General features: G+C 41.4%; 1 protein-coding gene across 9 annotated transcripts in view; it reads left to right on the forward strand.

Moving 5' to 3' along the window:
• The window catches only part of LOC103145094 (IQ motif and SEC7 domain-containing protein 1), a 138,409-nt gene that overhangs the window by 102,641 nt on the left and 17,602 nt on the right, over positions 1-18,166 (forward strand). For 4 of the 9 annotated variants that reach the window (XM_007562368.2, XM_016676483.1, XM_016676482.1 and 1 more), the window contains exons 2-14: positions 662-941; positions 1,816-3,092; positions 3,692-3,853; positions 4,988-5,110; positions 5,422-5,588; positions 6,842-6,981; positions 8,894-8,923; positions 9,080-9,205; positions 9,299-9,398; positions 9,509-9,670; positions 9,959-10,135; positions 12,821-12,870; positions 15,886-18,086. In XM_007562368.2, the coding sequence (XP_007562430.1) occupies positions 662-941; positions 1,816-3,092; positions 3,692-3,853; positions 4,988-5,110; positions 5,422-5,588; positions 6,842-6,981; positions 8,894-8,923; positions 9,080-9,205; positions 9,299-9,398; positions 9,509-9,670; positions 9,959-10,135; positions 12,821-12,870; positions 15,886-16,404 (3,313 nt within the window). In that variant the 3' untranslated portion in view covers positions 16,405-18,086. Of the gene's footprint in view, positions 1-170; positions 287-661; positions 942-1,815; positions 3,093-3,691; positions 3,854-4,987; positions 5,111-5,421; positions 5,589-6,841; positions 6,982-8,893; positions 8,924-9,079; positions 9,206-9,298; positions 9,399-9,508; positions 9,671-9,958; positions 10,136-12,820; positions 12,871-13,309; positions 13,372-15,885; positions 18,087-18,166 lie in introns of those variants that run through there. The other 5 variants (XM_016676484.1, XM_007562371.2, XM_007562367.2 and 2 more) reach the window with 5 other exon arrangements.

Raw genomic sequence — 18,166 nt, forward strand, 5'->3', positions numbered from 1 at the left:
TGAAAGCTGTATTTGCTCTGTGCTTCTGTTCTAAACCGGACTTTGTAGCATGAAGTGGAACAGTGTGTCGTCACGCCTGCACACATGATGTAATTCCCCACTGGTCACTGATTGGCCCTTAACTTTGCATAAACTTTGGTTTCCTGGAGGAGCCTGTGTACTCTGGACTTAACTTGACTGAAAGAATGGTGGACAAGATATGGAGGAAGAGTTGGCATTTTTTTGAAAACAGACGATCTTTTCGCAGTAAGCCATCGCCTCGTAGGGCTTCAGAGCACAAGAGTGTGTAAGTAACGAAAGGAGTTTGTGAAAAGTAATAGATGTCTGACTGTTTGAAACTGTGTATGTGGCACTGGAGTTTTCTGACTTAAACATTTCAAAGGTTATTGTAAGTAATGTGTTCTAACCTCTTTGAACTTGATGAAAGTACTTCATTTCATTAGACTTCAGATAAAGGATGTTAGAACAAGCATTTTCTCATGTTTAGCTTATAAAAATTAATCTGCTGGTTTCAGTACCTCATTTGAAAAAGCTTATAAATCCCTAGAGCCAACCCGCTTTCTAATGCCAAAATATAATCTCAATATATCCAGACCCAAACTTTAAAATATCTCTGTCACTCCTTTTAAAATCGCTCCCTATCCCTTTGCTCTGATTTCAGTGTGGAAGGAGATGGACGGCCCAGTGAGAGCGGTCCTTCCTTGGACGGCAGAGCCAACTACGGCCAGGGTCCCGTAACTCACGGCTCGGCCATCAGCCCCGACCGATTCGACGGCCCGCTTTACAGCCACGGGGTCCAACCCGGGCCGCAGAGGCCCCGTCGGCCCAAACTCCAGCACTCGCAATCCATCCTCCGCAAGCAGGCCGAGGAGGAGGCCATCAAGCGGTCTCGTTCTCTCTCTGAGAGCTATGAGCTCTCTGCTGACCTTCAGGATAAACAGGTACACCTAGAAGTTATCTGGATTGGTTTCTTCTTGCCAAGTTTGAGTTTTTTTGTAGTTGTAAAAAAAAAAAATCTAGATTTTTGAGATTTATCAGAAAACCAGTTTTGTTAAGTGTTTTGAGTTCAGGGGATGATCTAGTACTGAGGCAGTGTCTCCTTTTTCTTTCTTCCATCCACCATTTACATTACACCAGTACATCTGATACCAGGCTGGCTCATCAACAAAATGGTGCCACCACCTTGCTTGACAGCTACTACAAGCTACTTGTGTGTGAACTCTTCACCATGAGATCATTTTTGGAGCACAGGTGTATTTCTTGGTTGTCACCCACTCTTTATTTACTACATCCGGTTACATTAGTGTTCTCACAGTTTCCAGTTCACTGGCAGAGTGAAAGTTTCTGTTAGGATAGTTGTCATTTGTTTGCAAGTGAATGTTCCCATACAGAAGGAAGAAGCATCAAAATGGAATGGGAAAATAAAACTTCTGGCTTTACGAAGCACCAGCTTCCACCTTGCTGAAAATGTAGAGCTTAAAAACCAGATCCCCTCTAGAAAAACTAACCAGTTTAAATGACCTCTATACCATTTCTGATAACAGTGGTTAAATATCGAAACAGAAGTCTGTCAGAGGCTGTTTCATAGCTACAAAATGTGTGTGGTTCCCAATTTTCTGCGGGGCATTTAATTCTAATTTATATTAATAATTAACATCTGAGGTGAAAATATTAGTAGGCATTAATCTTTTATTTTAATTTCCAAACATGTTGATTAGAGGAAAGCCACAATAAATTCTAACTTGTGCGCCCAACTACTGTAGTGCCCTGGTGGTGGTGCAGGTTTACAGTTAATTTTCTCCTTCCTCTGCTTAGGTGGAAATGCTGGAGCGTAAATACGGTGGAAGGTTCATAACTCGGCATGCAGCTCGCACCATTCAGACAGCCTTCAGGCAGTATCAGATGAACAAGAACTTTGAACGTCTCAGGAGCTCTATGTCAGAGAACCGTATGTCCAGACGCATCGTTCTTTCTAACATGAGGATGCAACTTTCGTTTGAGGGCCCTGAGAAAGTGCACAGCTCATACTTTGAAGGGAGGCAGGTGTCCATGACTGAGGACGGCACCCCGCTGTCCATGGTGCAGTCTGAACGTGGGGACGTGGAAGTCCACCAGCAGGCAAACATGACGTCACACCCGCCGCCGCAGGCTGACCTGACCGATGCCATCACGGAGCTGGAGGACGCCTTCTCCAGGCAGGTTAAGTCTCTGGCAGAGTCCATAGACGATGCACTCAACTGTCGTAGTCTTCAGGGGGACGAGGGGCCTGACCCTGAGGCTATGGGCTGCTCCAAAGTGCAGGGAGAAGTGCCCTATCAGATGAAGTCCCACCGGAGGCCAGCTGGACGGATGCGAGACGAAACTGTTGCATCGTATAGTGACGTTACTTTGTTCATCGATGAGGACGACATTTCCCACCCTGCTGCTCTGAGGTCAGGAGACCAGCCGTCCAGTACAGAATCAGACTTACGGCTGCAGTCAGTAAACTCCTCCCAGGAGTACTGGCCTATTGACTCTAAAGATGAGGGTCGTGACACAGACACTAGCTGCCGCAGCACTCCTTCTTTAGAGTGCCAAGAACAGCGTCTTAGAGTGGACCACCTCCCTCTTCTGACCATAGAACCTCCAAGTGACAGTTCAGCTGAGCTCAGTGATCGCTCTGACCGCGGCTCTGTCAAACGACCGCCTGTATACGAACCTCACGGCCACATCGTGACGTCCTCCCAGGCGAGCCCCAAACACATATCCCACGGACCCCCGCCACGAGCGCCCTCCCGCGACGATGACGCGCCTCTGCGCCACCGCCACCGGCAGCTAGAAAGCCACCTGGCCATCAACGGCTCGGCAAACCGGCAGAGCAAGTCTGAATCAGACTTCTCAGATGGGGACAACGACAGCATCAACAGCACATCGAACTCAAACGACACCATAAACTGCAGCTCCGAGTCTTCGTCGAGGGACAGCCTCCGAGAGCAGACGCTAAGTAAGCAGACCTACCACAAAGAGACTCGAAACAGCTGGGACTCGCCAATCTTCAGCAATGACGTGATCCGCAAGAGACACTACCGCATCGGCCTCAATCTTTTCAACAAGTACGTACTCAGCTGTGATGGAGCAGCTGCTTGACTTTTCTTGTTAGTACCAAGAAAATAGACTGAGTGATTGCAAAGCCATTGGAGAAGCTGTGGCCTCTCTTGCTCTATAAATTGCATCCAGTTGTGTCTATATCAAGTTCAAAGTCAGTCTTAAAGTTGCTTTTTGAAAAAATAAATAAATAAATAAATAGTCGCTTTGTGTTTGTTGTGTAACAGAGATTTAGTTTTGTTTTGCAGAGTGAGATGAATGTCACAGTTCGATGTTGGAAGCTAAACCTAACTGACTATTAAATTACAGACATATTGCCGATAAGAGGTTTCTAACAGATTATTTTCAGTTTTAAAACCGTGTGAATGTTTCCCCATTATCCAAATGATAATGATGACTCCAGGAGCAATTAAAAATAAATGTATCATTTTGCCCACCTCAATGATCTTATGCTTGAATGAAAATGATCAACTAGCTCGCCTGAAGATGTCTTCAATAGGAATTTTCAGAGAGCTCAAGCAGTAACAGATCATTCTCTCCAGTTCTGGCATTAAGTATTAAAATTGTGATTAAAATTCTAACATAATGCTGCATGTTGAAATTTCAGGAAACCCGAGAAGGGCATCCAGTACTTGACCGAGCGGGGGTTCATTCCTGACACCCCAGTCGGTGTTGCCCACTTCCTACTTCAAAGGAAAGGGCTCAGCAGGCAGATGATTGGAGAATTTTTGGGCAATCGACAAAAACAGTTCAACAGAGATGTCCTGGAGTAAGTCTGATTTTTTTTTCCTTCTCTTTTTATTCAATTCTCCCACTAATTTAAATAAAAGGAAACTTTTATTCATAGGTGTGTTATTATAGTGGTCATTCCTTTAAGCTAACAAGTGAACTTTCCAAAATGTTTACATTTATTTATTTACAATGAAACAAATTGCTTCTCAGGTTTGCAGCTTGTGATATTTGCATCCGTTTTCATGTCTGAATGTCAAGAATGGAGCCAAAAGTAGCCATGGATCAAGGTGTTAAATTTACCCTGTGCTATTTACTCAGTGAGAAGGAACAAGTGTTATCTGAAAGCAGTATCTTGGAGACCTAACACACCAGCAATGCACCCAGAGATTTAAAAGCGTTCTGTGGCAATCCCAGTCTGCCAGCATTTTATGGCAAATGGTTGACTGCGAGAAAAACTGTAATTAGCAGACTTTGCCATTTCTACTACAGATTTGACCAGATGTGACTCTGACATGTTCTTTTTTTTTTCTCCAACTCTCTGGTGCCGCTAGAAATTTTATATTTGAGAGTCAAGCAGTGGTTGAGCAGGTTTCACTTTTCTCTGCATTACAAATTTGTGTTATATATCTCAGTTTAATGCTGCACTACATTAGCTGCTGCTGTTAGTCTGGATGTTAACTTCCTGCTAAATCTGTCTGACATGGCTGAAGCACAAACTTTGATGAAGAGGGATCTGCTTTATGTTGGTCCTTTCTTTAAATATGTGAGTCTAATTGTAACCTATTCCTTGGACAAGTGCTTCATATAAAAAAAAAATAATAATAAAAAACACTCTTTTTAATGAGTGGTCCCTGCAGGACTCTCCAGATCATCCTACACACTATAAATAAACTCTGTAGCAAAACTCCACTTTGTTTACAGCCATGTGACTGTAGGGTTCTGTCTCTAAAGGGTCTTTTTGTGTCAGTGTTTTAAAATAAAGACCCATTGTAGCTTTAATTATTACTATTACTGTTAAGAATTTGTAGGTTTTATGACTGTAAAGTGCAATATTTAGTGTATTTGATTGAATACTCTTAAATACAGTTAAAAATCTATTTTGTGAAAATGGTCACATTCTGTGTTTGTTAACTTTACTTCTGGAACTCCATCTTCTCTCCTCGTGTACCAGCTGTGTGGTAGATGAAATGGACTTCCAGAGCATGGAGCTGGATGAGGCCCTTAGGAAGTTTCAAAACCACATCCGTGTCCAAGGGGAAGCTCAGAAGGTGGAGCGGCTCATTGAAGCGTTCAGGTCAGACTACGAGCGACAACTTCACTCGTAAAAGCATAAAACAAATCGTCAGCAAATCTCACAGTAAAAACAGTCTCAAACTCTGGACACCAATAAAAGAGAGTCATTTTTATGTTAACGTCTTAGTAAAATATTGCAATTTTTACAGTTACTCTTCTATTGTTTGTATAGTTGTTTTGTAGACAAAGAGGACCTTTTTTCATCATTACTTCTGCTTTCCTTGAACAGCATTGAAAGTATTTCCTCACAATGAAAGGGATCTAAACTGTATGTGTTCTTTGTTGTAAACTGATGTGTTTTCGCATATTCAGCCAGCGGTACTGCATCTGTAACCCCACGGTGGTGCGACAGTTTCGGAACCCAGACACCATCTTCATCCTGGCCTTCGCCATCATTCTTCTCAACACTGACATGTACAGCCCAAACGTCAAGCCAGAGAGGAAAATGAAACTGGAAGACTTCATCAAGAATTTAAGAGGTAGCAAAGTAAAAAAAAGTTTATTGATGTATATAAAAAAAAAAAATGTTTTTGATGTGTTTTCCATGTAATTACGGTACAAGGTTTGGTTTTCCTGTCCTGTTCTTAAATGAAACTTAAAATACTCTGACACAGCAAGTCATCTGGATAAAAAAAAAAATTATATTGTGCTTTTAAAAAGCATTCCAGGAAGCTAAGGTCCGGTTGCCCCTCCCCTCATTGAATGCAGACATTAGCCAATTGTAGATGAGTTCAGAAAGAGGGTTGCTCCACCAGGTTGCTCTACAGATGTAGATATGCATCTACTGGTGCAACGCTTGAGTCGTTGCTGTCCTGCAGCAATAACTGCAGTTCTTGCAATATCCGTCTATGACGAAAATACTGAAAAGGGTCAGAGTTAAGAGAAAGTCAAACATTAAACCTACACATGTGGTTCTTACTGCTGCTTTGCGATTCTTGTCTTTAGCATGGCTTCCTCAGGTTTTAGGAAATGGCTGTTATAAATGGCCTGTTAAATTAAGCTTATAGGTTCTGGGCTGCCTTCGTTTCTTGGTATGCCTGGTAAAATATGCAACAGGCCTTTTATAAGCTTTCATTCCAGTTAAAATGTTACAGTACATTTTTGTGTTTATAACTGGCTTACAGTCTAATGTAAACCAGGCAGCTGGTTTACATTAGACTGGACACTTGATGATCCTAAGATGTTACTGTTTGGTGTAGATCATTACCATGTGCCAATTTTTGTTATTTTCTTTCAGACACAGTAAATAAATGTCCTCACCCAGTCTAGCGGTCAGTGACCTAAAGAAATTGCTGTCACTGCACATTTGCACCCCAGGAAAACGCGAAGTCATCGATTACTAATAATAAGTCCCAAAATCTGGGATGAACTCTCAAGTATTTAAGTGTAAATTAAAAACTACTTTCTTTGCTGATGTGGCACCAATAATGATTAATGCTTAAAGTAGGATTTTCCCCAGACTTAATACGTGAAATCAAAAATAAAGGCTGGATTCATTTTCAATATTTAAGTTTGTTTTAAATGAATTTATTTTAAATCATTCTGCCTAGTTTATCACAAAATGCCAATAGATATGGAGGGGTGTTTTTTGTTTTTTTGTTTTTTTCTGGATGCTTTATTTCTGGAAGACAGTCTCTCAAACTGTCATCCAAAAATATTAATTAACAAATGTATAGTATAAATCCTTTTTAATGTGCTTGGTGCAGTAAATCAGCTCTTTTGTCTTCTCCAGGTGTGGATGATGGGGAGGACATACCCAGAGAGACTTTGGTCGGCATCTATGAGAGGATTCGCAAGCGAGAGCTTAAGACTAATGAAGACCACGTGTCACAGGTGCAGAAGGTGGAAAAACTCATAGTGGGAAAGAAACCAGTGAGTAATCATACTTGTTTTACTATTACAGTCACAGAGATGTTGACATCATCATGTGTCTTTTTGGGTGAAATTGAAGAGATTGATCTCTTACCTAATTACTCACAGTCTAAAATGATCTTTTACAAGTCGAATCAGAAATGATAAAGTTTGGGAAATGTGAGGAATTTAAGGTCAGAAATGGTGCGTATGCCTTTGGCTACACTTGCGAAATTACTGACATGTCTGAGTATAGACCTTCATGCTGGTGATTTTAACACACCCAAAGCCCTTGAGACGTGCTGCCCAGTGCAGCAGCCCTGATTAAAACAAATGGTTACATGACTCCACCTTGACGCGCTGTAGAAACTATGAGATTTCAGAGAAACTTACCTGCAGTGTTGAAACACTGAGGCCAGTGTTATTTCTATATTTAATTGAAACCGTTTCCAGATTTGGATGTGATTGAGCCTTTTATCCTTCCAGCAGTGAACACACCTCCATTATTCTACATTGGTCTGCACTGCTCAGCATGCAGCGCTGTCTCTGTCTGTCATGTGTAAAGGGTAAAACTGTGACTGACCTGTGAGGCCTTGCTAGTGAGGTTTGGTTTGCATAGCAGCAGTGTTTTACAAGTTCAGCCTGAACAAGAACTAGTTCTATTTTCAGATCAGTCTGGTCAAAGCTGCATTTATCCATGGCCATAGTTCACCACCAAAATATTCAGATCTAAAGTCACCCTCCCGCAATAAACCGGATTCTGTTCATTCCGCAATCTTTTTATGACATAAAGTCTTTGGAAAAACAGAATAAAATATCAGATATTTTTAACATGTTTAATTTTGTAGCATTTACCACTCTAACTTGATTTTAAAATCTGTTTAATTATTTGTTTTTCTATTTGATTTCTTTGCAAAACTGCATTTCATTATGGCCAAATTCCTCCCAAACAACTGTCCTCCTTCATGTTTTCCCATATCACCTGTCAGAAAGCAAAGTAATCTGAAATTGTTACTAAAAATCAAATAAGTTTAGAAGCACTTCTTGGTTTTTGTTCCTCACTTCAATAAAAATTTGTTCAATTGTTGGAGGTTTGCTGACAAAATTGTAAATCGAGTAAATTAAATGCTGCATTTGTGCAGTTTTGTCAGCTACAATGATGTAAATGCTACTCATCACAAGGTTCGTCCACCACATTGCTTAGAGGACACTAATCTTACTTCTGCACTCTTAGAAATCATGTACTCTGTTAAAAAGTGACCACTGGGTGAAAAAAGTGCCTTTTTTCATTCTTATTACACGTTCTACTGACTCTATGGATCTTAGTAATAACTAAATGGTTGTATCATTTATTATAGTCTTATTGATGTATTTGTGTTGTTCAAATTCAACAAAGAAAATGTAATTTATATATAATACATATTGTTAAAATTTGCAAATTTGAGTAATAATCTTGGAAACCTAGCTAGTTATTTATCTTCATAATAATCGCGTCAGAAATGACAGAAATTGGCTATTTTCAAAGATCCCTGATCTTTAACAAACCTGATATCAATTTTCTTTGTCTGAAAAGTTGCTAAATAAAGGACAAAGTCAAAGTTAACTGACTGCTCATATGCAGACATGACCTGGTTCTTGGGTCTGTCAGTCACATAGCAAAATGGGACAGTGGAGGATTTTTAGACCTGCACAGAGATGGATAAGATTTGTAAATAAGATCTTTTTTCTCATGCATGAGCCGATCTCCCAAAATTAAGGAGTACGGGGTTGGGTTATGAGTCGGCATATTTATCGGTTCACCCCTAGTTTCATTGGATGCACGATTTTCAAGAGTTATTTATAGTGGGCATTGACTTAATTAAGAAAGATTTTTATTTCAACATTAACTGAAAAGTAACTGCAAAATGCAACATTTTCTGTCCTCTCTCTACAGATTGGTTCACTCCACCATGGACTGGGATGTGTAAGTAGCCTATTAATCTCATTAAATGATTTGTGACTCATCCAAGTTGCTGTATCTGCAACACACTTCTGTTCCCTATTAGTCTGTAGATTGAGGCCATAATAATCTCTAAAGCTTTTGTGGGGACTTTTTTTTTTTTTTTTTTTTGCCTCGTAGGTGCTGTCGCTGCCCCATCGACGTTTGGTGTGTTACTGCCGGCTGTTTGAAGTGCCAGACCCCAACAAGCCTCAGAAGCTGGGCCTGCATCAGCGGGAGATCTTCCTGTTCAATGACCTCCTCGTGGTAAAAGCCGTCTGCTCTTTCCACCTCCCTCTTTGCTCCTTCTCCGTCTTCCGCCCCAGGCCCATAAAAGCAATCTACTTTTTTTGATTTCAGGTAACAAAGATTTTCCAGAAGAAGAAGAATTCGGTTACATACAGCTTCCGCCAGTCCTTCTCTCTGTATGGGATGCAAGTGATGCTCTTTGAAAACCAGTGTGAGTGTTTCATATGACAGTTTGCATCCCAGAGGTTGATAAAGCCAGTACGCTACTCAAACCTTCCAGACTCGAACTGACCGGTTGTAAATTGCTCCCTCGTTTTCCAGATTACCCAAATGGAATCAGACTTACATCAGCAATACCAGGTGCAGACATCAAAGTTCTCATCAACTTTAACGCGCCCAACCCCCAGGACCGAAAGAAGTTCACAGACGACCTGAGAGAGTCAATTGCAGAGGTCCAGGAAATGGAGAAATACAGAATAGAGTGTGAGCTGGCTGACTTTTTTTTTTTTGTCCCTCCCATCCCCCCTCTCTTTCTCTTTCCCTCTCTCTCTCTCTATCTTTCTGGCCAAGTTAAACAGAAACAGGGCATGGTCCTCATTATTCAGCTGCTTCAGTTTATAAGGAAGTAGATTACGAGAGGTCACAGCACAGCTCAGATAATTCTGGACATGCAGAGGTGGTGCTAAAATAAAGCGCAGGATGTTGAAATGTCTTTATGTCAGTCGAGTCCTTGTCACTAAACCCCGGTGTCTCCACGGTTCGTTTCCACAGCCGAGCTGGAGAAGCAGAAGGGGGTGGTGAGGCCCAGCATGTCTCAAAGCTCCGGCCTGAAGAAGGAAGCCGGTAACGGGGGCATGAACCGGGCCAGTCTGGACGACAGCTACGCCATGGGCGAGGGTCTGAAGAGGAGCGCCCTCAGCAGCTCCCTGCGGGACCTCTCCGAAGCAGGTAGAGCGAAAACACGGAGCTTGCGTTCTGCCAGCTGGCTTTCACACTGAAAGAAAAAGCAGTTTGCTTTTCTTATTCTCCTCTCTGCCGAGAAGTTTAAGGGGATAAAAATAGCAAAATGTTGTCACTGCACCATACATTGATTTTTAAAGTCCTCCTCGTTCCGAATTCATTAACCCTCTCGGGATTGGATGGTTTGGATTAGAAGTTGGGTTTCTCTTTTTCAGGGGTTTACAGTGTCTTGCAAAGGTATTCATTTCCTTTGAACTTTAACCCATTTTGTCAGGTTACAATACTTTTTATTTGAATTGTATCTGATAGACAAACACAAAGTCGTGCCTAGTTGAAGCAGAAGAAAAATCTCCCATTGTTTTTCAATAATAAAGAAAAAAAATCTGCATTTGTGTTCACCAGCCTTTACTCAAATAACCCCTATATAAAAATCCAGTGAAACCACTCAGAAGTCACCTAATTAATAAATAGAGTTCAGCTGTGTGTAATTTAATCTCACATAAATCCAGCTGTTCTGTGAAGGTCTCAGATGTTCATTAAAGAACAAACGGCATCACGAAGACCAAGGAACATACCAGACAGGTCAGGGATAAGGCTGTGGAGAAATTTAAAGCTGGGCTAAGTTGTAAAACAAGAGCCGAACATTTTAAACATCACGCGGTGCCCTGTTCAGTTGAAAGTCTGAGCCATTTATCTAAGCTTTTAGTGAAGCAGCAACATTAATAACGAAGACTCATGTTACTCTGGAGGAGCTGCAGAGACTCACAGGTCACCCGCAGGGCAATCTGTCAACGGGAGAACTGCAGGATGCAGGAAAGCTGTTGACAGTTTGCCATCATCCATGAAGGAAACACAGCTAGGATGTGGAAGAAAAGAAGGTACTGTGGTCAGATGAGACTAAATTAAACTCATGCGTTAATGTGGACAAGTTGAGGTTTACATCTGAATCCAACTGCAGCTCTGTGTTTACTGAAGCTCCCCATCTAATCTCACTGAGCTTGGCCTATTGTGCAAAGAAGAATGGACAAAAATATAACATTCTAGGCATGTAAAACTGATAGACATGCCCCAAAAGACCTGCACCTGTAATCGCAAAGTATTTACTCACTCAGGCTGAATACAAATGTAAAAAGGTTATAATTGTCTTAAACTTCATAATTATGCACTACTTTGTGTTGGTGTATCCCATAAAATCCTAATACTACACACTGATGTATTGATGTTTGTTGTTGAAACCTCAAAATGTGAGAAAGGTCAAAGGGTGCTCTTTCAACACACTGTATTTAAGAGTGACTTGATTGAGAAAAGGTTTAGCAGCTTTAGCAGCTTTTGAACTTTTATTCCTGATCAATAAATAAACTGTTGGGCAGTTCTCACTCGTTTTTATTTGATTAAATTTCTTTCTAAACATCTCCTCATTCTTATGATTGCTTTTTTTTTTTTTGTTCCCAAGCATTTTTACATTCCTCAGTTTTTTTTGTTTTTTTTGTTTTTTTTATATATATATATATCTAAAGACATTTAACACACACGTTTTACTCAGAAATCCCATGCCGTCTCCTTTCACCTGTAAGCAAACCGCAATCTGAACAGCAACAAGATGAAGATAGTCTTTGCATTGAGAATCACCCCATATCCACGTATGTCAGTGTGTATAACTGTGCCTTAGAATCAGGAATACATGTCATTCATTACAAATAACAGCTATGTGAAAGTTATCAGGTGATTAACTTGATAACACGATGAAATCCAGTTAGGGGGGGGGTCTGCCTCACAGTTCTGAGCTTGAGGTTTCTTGTTGCATCGCTCAACCCTCAGAGGGGGAAAACTCCAGATCAGGTAGTTCATAGTCGTCCCTTTTGCCCTCCTGTCTCCTGTGTTTTTTTTTTTGTTTTGTTTTTTGTTGTTGGTTTTTTTTTTCTGTGCAGGATGTGGCATGTTAGTGGGGTCATTTTTGTTTGTTTTATTTTATTTTTTTCCATACTCCATTCCACATGTATTTTACTGTCCATACACATCAGGTATTTTCCTGTTAATGTGTAATTATTGGTCATATATCACTGGCTGAGTGGGCCCTAAAGCTCCACCCTCAGACCTGGATGTGCCCACACATCGAATGTGCAGCAGCCACAGTTTTGCTTCTGATCTGTCTTCTGCTTTGTGACTCTCGCTGAGACTGGCTTTTATTTACTTATTTTTTATTTTTTTATTTTTGCCCTGCCTGACAACCTTAACAGTGAGTTGTCTCAATTTACTCAAGAGAAAATCTGTTGACATTTTGCTCCGCTAATGAACCTTGTGATGGGATTTAGAAATAACCCTGGGAGTTAGCATCTCCCGATACAAACTAAATTTAGACTAAACCGTAATGGAAAATCCGGTTAAAATTACGTAATTTTTTTTTCTTCACTGATTTCTAATTTGACTTGGAAGTAAAAAAAAAACAAAAAAAAAACAAAGCTCCACCTGCCCACCACCTCCCTCTCAGACCTGAACGCCCCTCTCTCCATCCCCCTCTATCTCTTGTATTTGGATCTTACTCACCGTCACAAGCCACTGCGCCGCCCCCCACCCCACCCACACCCACTTTTGGTTTTGGGCGGCCGGAACGTCTGTAGTCGACCCAGGAAGTGCTGTCGATCTCTAATCTCTGGTATTGCATGTCTCGGGCAGGCAAGCGAGGGCGTCGCAGCAGTGCAGGATCACTAGACAGCAATATGGAAGTAAGTTGGAAGCAGCTGGTATCCGAGCTCCTCTCTCTCTGTGATGATGTGCACTGTGAAACACTCCATTTATTTTTTTGGTCTTATACTTCCTTTGCTTCATAGACTCCAGTCCATTTGTTTGGATCATTTATTTTTTTCTTGATGGGATGAATTTATAACCTGCTTGCCTCAGTTAGTGTGCATGCATGGGTTGCTTGCCTCCCCTCTTTTTTTATTTCTTTTTGTTGTTGTTTTTTTTGTTTTGGTTGGTTTTTTTGGAAGCCAGAGATCTCCTGTTTTGGTCATGTTATATGACCAATATACACTCTACCCTCAAACAAGCATGACTCCCACTAATGCCTCCTCTGATCCCTCCTCCCTCCTCTCCCTGTCGCCTGTCTCTGTCTTTCATTCAGTCACATCCAAGCGGTTTTCATTTGGTTCTTCTCTTTGGCAGGGTGGTAGCTCTGAAAGACACTAGGAAACTCTTCATTTCCTGCAGCCCCTCTCCCTGTCTGGGTCTGTCTTTTATTTTTTCCTCTTATCCACAACTTTTCTTAGATGCTCTAAGGTTCCGCGAGAAGTGTAGCCTTCATAATAAGCCACGGGCTTCACACACATTAGAAAGATGTGGATTTCATCCATTCATTGTGCACTCATTCCATGTACTCATGAGTCAAAGTGTAGAATCTTGTAAATATTATGGGGCAAATGATGCTGTTTGTTCAGTTTTAGACAAAGCATGGTAAAGGAAAAAAAAACTGCTTTTTTTTTGCACCCATGGAGTAGTTTTGGATCCAAAACAGGAGGCAGAGTGCCCAACCCTGTTGTGAAGTCTGCACACGAGTGCTCAGTTCCTTCTGCCATCTGATTTCTAGTTGAATGCTGATGTGTGAATGATAAGTTTGCCTGTCACACCCTCTGCATGTGGAAAATGTGCCTTCATTAATAATGCTAAGTTGCATGTGTGACTTTTTTTTTTTAAGAGAGTTTGGCACAAAACAGAAATGTAGTTTTCCCAACTTCCTTCTCTTTTGAATATTTATCCTTGTCAAAGTATTTATGATCACAGATTTCCTTTTTCCAAGATGTTTACCTAACAGCAGAGCTTCTCTGAAAATGGGTTCCCTTTTTGTCATGAAAGCTGAAATATTCCTGCTGCTGCCTATCATGACATTTTTAGTTTTTCATTTGCATGCTATATAACATTTTGCTACTTCTTTATCTGATAAAAGAAAACAGTCATTCAGAGCCTCGCAAAAGTGTTCATACCCCTTGAACTTTTTCGAATTTTCACGTGTTACAACCACATGCTTTTTTTGTAGTATTTTGGATTTCATGCGACGGACACAAAGTTGCGCTTAATATGAAATATAAGAAAACATGATCTTTTAAAACATTTTCTAGATTAAAATATGAAATGTATGGAGTGATAAGTATCCCCTTTTTGCCTGATACCCCTAAATCCTTAATAATTCACCCAGTAAATAGTTTGCCAGTAGTTTACCTGCGTGTAATTTAATCTCTGCATTAAAAGCGACTATCCTCTGAGGTGTTCTATGAAAGAACATTAGTGAACAACTTGTCATGAAGACCACAAAACAAATCAGATGGAGACAAAGTTGTTGAAGTTTAAAAAGCAGAGTGAAGGAATGTCTAAAGGAACGCTCTTCTATCATTTAAAAATGGAAAGGTTATGACACAACTGCAAACTCCTATCGAGGTAAGGAGGGCAAGGAGAACATTCAAACTTGAGAGAATCAGCCAACAGGCTGAGGAGCTGTTGGCTGTAACGCTGGAGGAGCTGCAGAGATAATCAACTTAGGTGGAATAATCTGTTGACAACTATTAGTGTTGAACTGAACAAATTTGGTCTTAAAGAAAGAGTGAAGTCAGGTTGAAAGAAATTCAGGAGCCATCCTGCAGGCCATGTATGGGATACAGCAAATACGTGGGAGAAGTTACCTTGTTCAAGCGATAACAAAACTGAACTTCTTGGCCAACTTAGGAAACCATCTCCTACAGTTCAACATAATAAAGGCAGCATGCTTTTCTTTGGCAGAGACAGGGAAGCTAGTCTGCGGGGATGGGGAAATGGGTAGAGTTAAATGCAGGAAAGTCCTGAGAAAAAAGCTTTTCCCAAAACAACATTGAGACGGCACACAATGAAATGTTGTAGGTCAGGGTTGTCCAAAGTCTGTCCTCAACTGCCAGGCTCCTGCATGTTTTAATTCTCCCCTTGGTGGTCGGACCTCCTCAGCATGTCATGTCCTACAGGGGCCTGGTAACGAGCAGTCATTTGATCCAGATGTGTTGAACCAGGGACTAAAACATGTAGGATTCTGGCCCTTCAGGACTGACTGCACATAATTGGTGTAGGTCAGCATATATTTATATGACCTAGTCAGGGGTCCTCAAATCAAGTCCTTAAGGGTCGCTAACCTACAACCTTTAGATATTCCTTGTCCAACTCACCTGGATCAAATGGCTGAATTACCTCCTCGGTATGCAGACAAGTTTTCAGAGTCTTGCTAATGACATCATTATTTGACTCAGGTGTGTTGAAGCAGAGATGTATATAAAAGTTGCAGGACACCACCCTGGTTTTGAGGACTCCTGGTGTAGTGCTACATCAAATTGAGCAGTTGTTAAAAAAAAAAAAAAAAAGACTTGAAGGCAGATATTCATAGGTTACGGCAAACTAATCTAACTGATCTTAAGGTGTTCTGCAAAGAAGGATGGGCAGTTAGTCTCTGGATGAGCAAAGCCGGTAGAGACGCACCTCAAATGACTTATAGCTGTGGTTGCACTGAAAGGAGGTCCAAAGTTTTCACTCAGAATGACCGAATATAAATCCACACCACACCACTGCATCATTTCCCTTCAGCTTCCCAATTATACCTTTGGTTTGTGGTTGTAATCTGAGAAAAGGTAGAATTGTTCAAGGGATCTGAATAGCATTGCAGGGCACTATAGTCCTAGTAATGCTTCACAGCTTTAGTTTATTTATTTGTTCACTTTTTCCTCTTCCAGGGGTCCATCATTAGCAGTCCGCACACACGTCGGAGACCTACAACAGCACGTGAGGGCTCCTCCCGCGGCCATCCCTCCATCCCCAACTCGGCATCAACGTCCATCCTTGGGTCGCTCTTCGGCAGCAAGCGGGGGAAGCCCTCGTCTCAGAGCCAGCCCCCTCTGCCGCCGCCCGGCCACCCCACCCTCATATCGCACAAGCCGCACCCGACCAACCTGCATCACACGGCCCAGGTGGTGCACACGGTGCAGGCGCAGCTACACGGCCCACACCCCCAGTACTGTCAGGTCCCGCAGAACCCCCCGCCTTACCACCACCACCACCACTACCACCCGCCTCCCCACACGCAGTACCACCAGCACCCGGCCTACTCCTCGCACGCGCACCACCACTCGCAGCACGGCCACTACAGCCAGCACCCGCACCACGCCCAGCACCCTCACCACCACGGCCAGCAGGCGGGCCCAGCACACGGCGGGCACAAACCTAAACACAGTGGCATCAGCACCGTAGTGTGATGCTCCTCGCGCGGAGAGACGGGAAGACAAAGGAGGAGACTTTATGAAGGAAGGACAATCGCTCACACCAAAGGGACTGACAGCATAACTCTATGGCCTGTCCACTGTGTTTCAGCTGCTGTGCTGGGAAGCAGTCACACCCAGACACCGCTTTCACTTCCAGGTCCAACTGATATGCAGGATAGAAAACGGATTCAAATCTTCCAATAGGGGCCTTCACTAGTTTGCCTGATTTGGGGCTTCTGCGTGTGGAGGGTTTGGGCGGTCTGCACAGGAAGATGCTGTTTAATTTCCACAAGCTCCAACCTGCTGCTTTATCCCCACATTTACCTACCATTACATAATCAGGAGGAAGGAAGCCCTACGATGAGAACATGTTTGACTGTTTTTTTTTTGTTTTGTTTTGTTTTTTTCACAATTTCAGAATTTCAGCTGTTGAGTCTTTGGTTTTTGCAAATCCTGCCATCATGTGAATGCTATTTGTTGTCGCCTCCTCTAGAGCTCATATATAATACAAAAAAAAACAAAAAAAACATATATATAAGCATTTCACACTGTCAACGGACAGCTAAACAACTCATAGTAGTTCTAGTGCTGTATTTACTGTACACGACAGCTATACGTTTTGTGTCTTAGCTCTCATTAAATAAATGTGCCAATTATTAACGCATAATCTATTTAGTCGAGACTTCATGTACAGTATATTGTGTGTAAAGTAATTTGTAAGATTATACTTACAATTATTATCAGCAAAAATGGCGTCTATCAGTATTAAGCTGACTAAAGTGACGGGTTGTAGATCTGAAAAAGGAGCAAACTCCCCTTTTGCCCGGGCCTGGTCCGGTCAAGGCCTATGATCTGTTTTAAAGCTTTTTTGCCTTTCTGGTGAATTAAAATAATAATAATAATAATAATAATAATAATAATAAACACCCAAAACAAAGCCTATAGATGGCAGCTGCTGCATATTTGACATCGAAAAACACAGTTTGATCAGAGTTGAATTCCTGAAGGAGACGTTTCCCCTAAAAAAAAAAAAAAAAAGCTCAGAATGAAGAATTTAGTGCAAAACTATACTTTTAAAAGGTAAAATTTCTGTTTCTGTTACAAATAGTCTGAAATAAAGTCGATATGCAGCAGCTGTTTTCTTCGCTTTCGAAATCAGCTGAGAAAATATCCTGAAATCTTCGTTTTTGCCTTGTTCAGATTATTATTTTCATTCGCCAACTCGATTTTGGTGGATTTCTTTTTTTTTTTTTGTCTTTTTTTCTATTAAATGTGCAATATCTTTGTACTGATTTTGTACATCAAGAGCAAGCAAGGTCTCCCCCCTCTTGTTTGAGCGTTTGTCATTTTGCGTCATTATTATTTATTTATTTTCTCTTTGACCCCCTGTCTGCGTCGTTTTCTCTCTGTAAATTGTCCGCCTATCCTCGTGGTCTTATGAGGGGTACAGACTTGGAGCTCAGTGGAATGTCTTGTAAGGTTTTTGTTTGTTTTGCATGTAATGTTTTTGATGTGAGGCTATCCTCTGCACATTGTATAACAAATCAGTGTTACCATGGTAAGTTTAAGTGCAATCATGCAGGCTTGTACTTGAGAGTGAAAGTCTGTCGTCTTGTTGTCCAGGATGAGATTCAGGTGAAAAAAAAAACAACTTTTTCTTTGTTCTTTTAAAAAGACGTAAAAGTACCTAGACACTTCAGAGTGGAAAGAAGAATGTGTGTATATATTTTAATAAAAAGGAAACAGAAATATTTCG

Source organism: Poecilia formosa, unplaced genomic scaffold, assembly GCF_000485575.1.
Source record: "Poecilia formosa unplaced genomic scaffold, Poecilia_formosa-5.1.2 Scaffold135, whole genome shotgun sequence".
NCBI lineage: Eukaryota > Metazoa > Chordata > Actinopteri > Cyprinodontiformes > Poeciliidae > Poecilia > Poecilia formosa.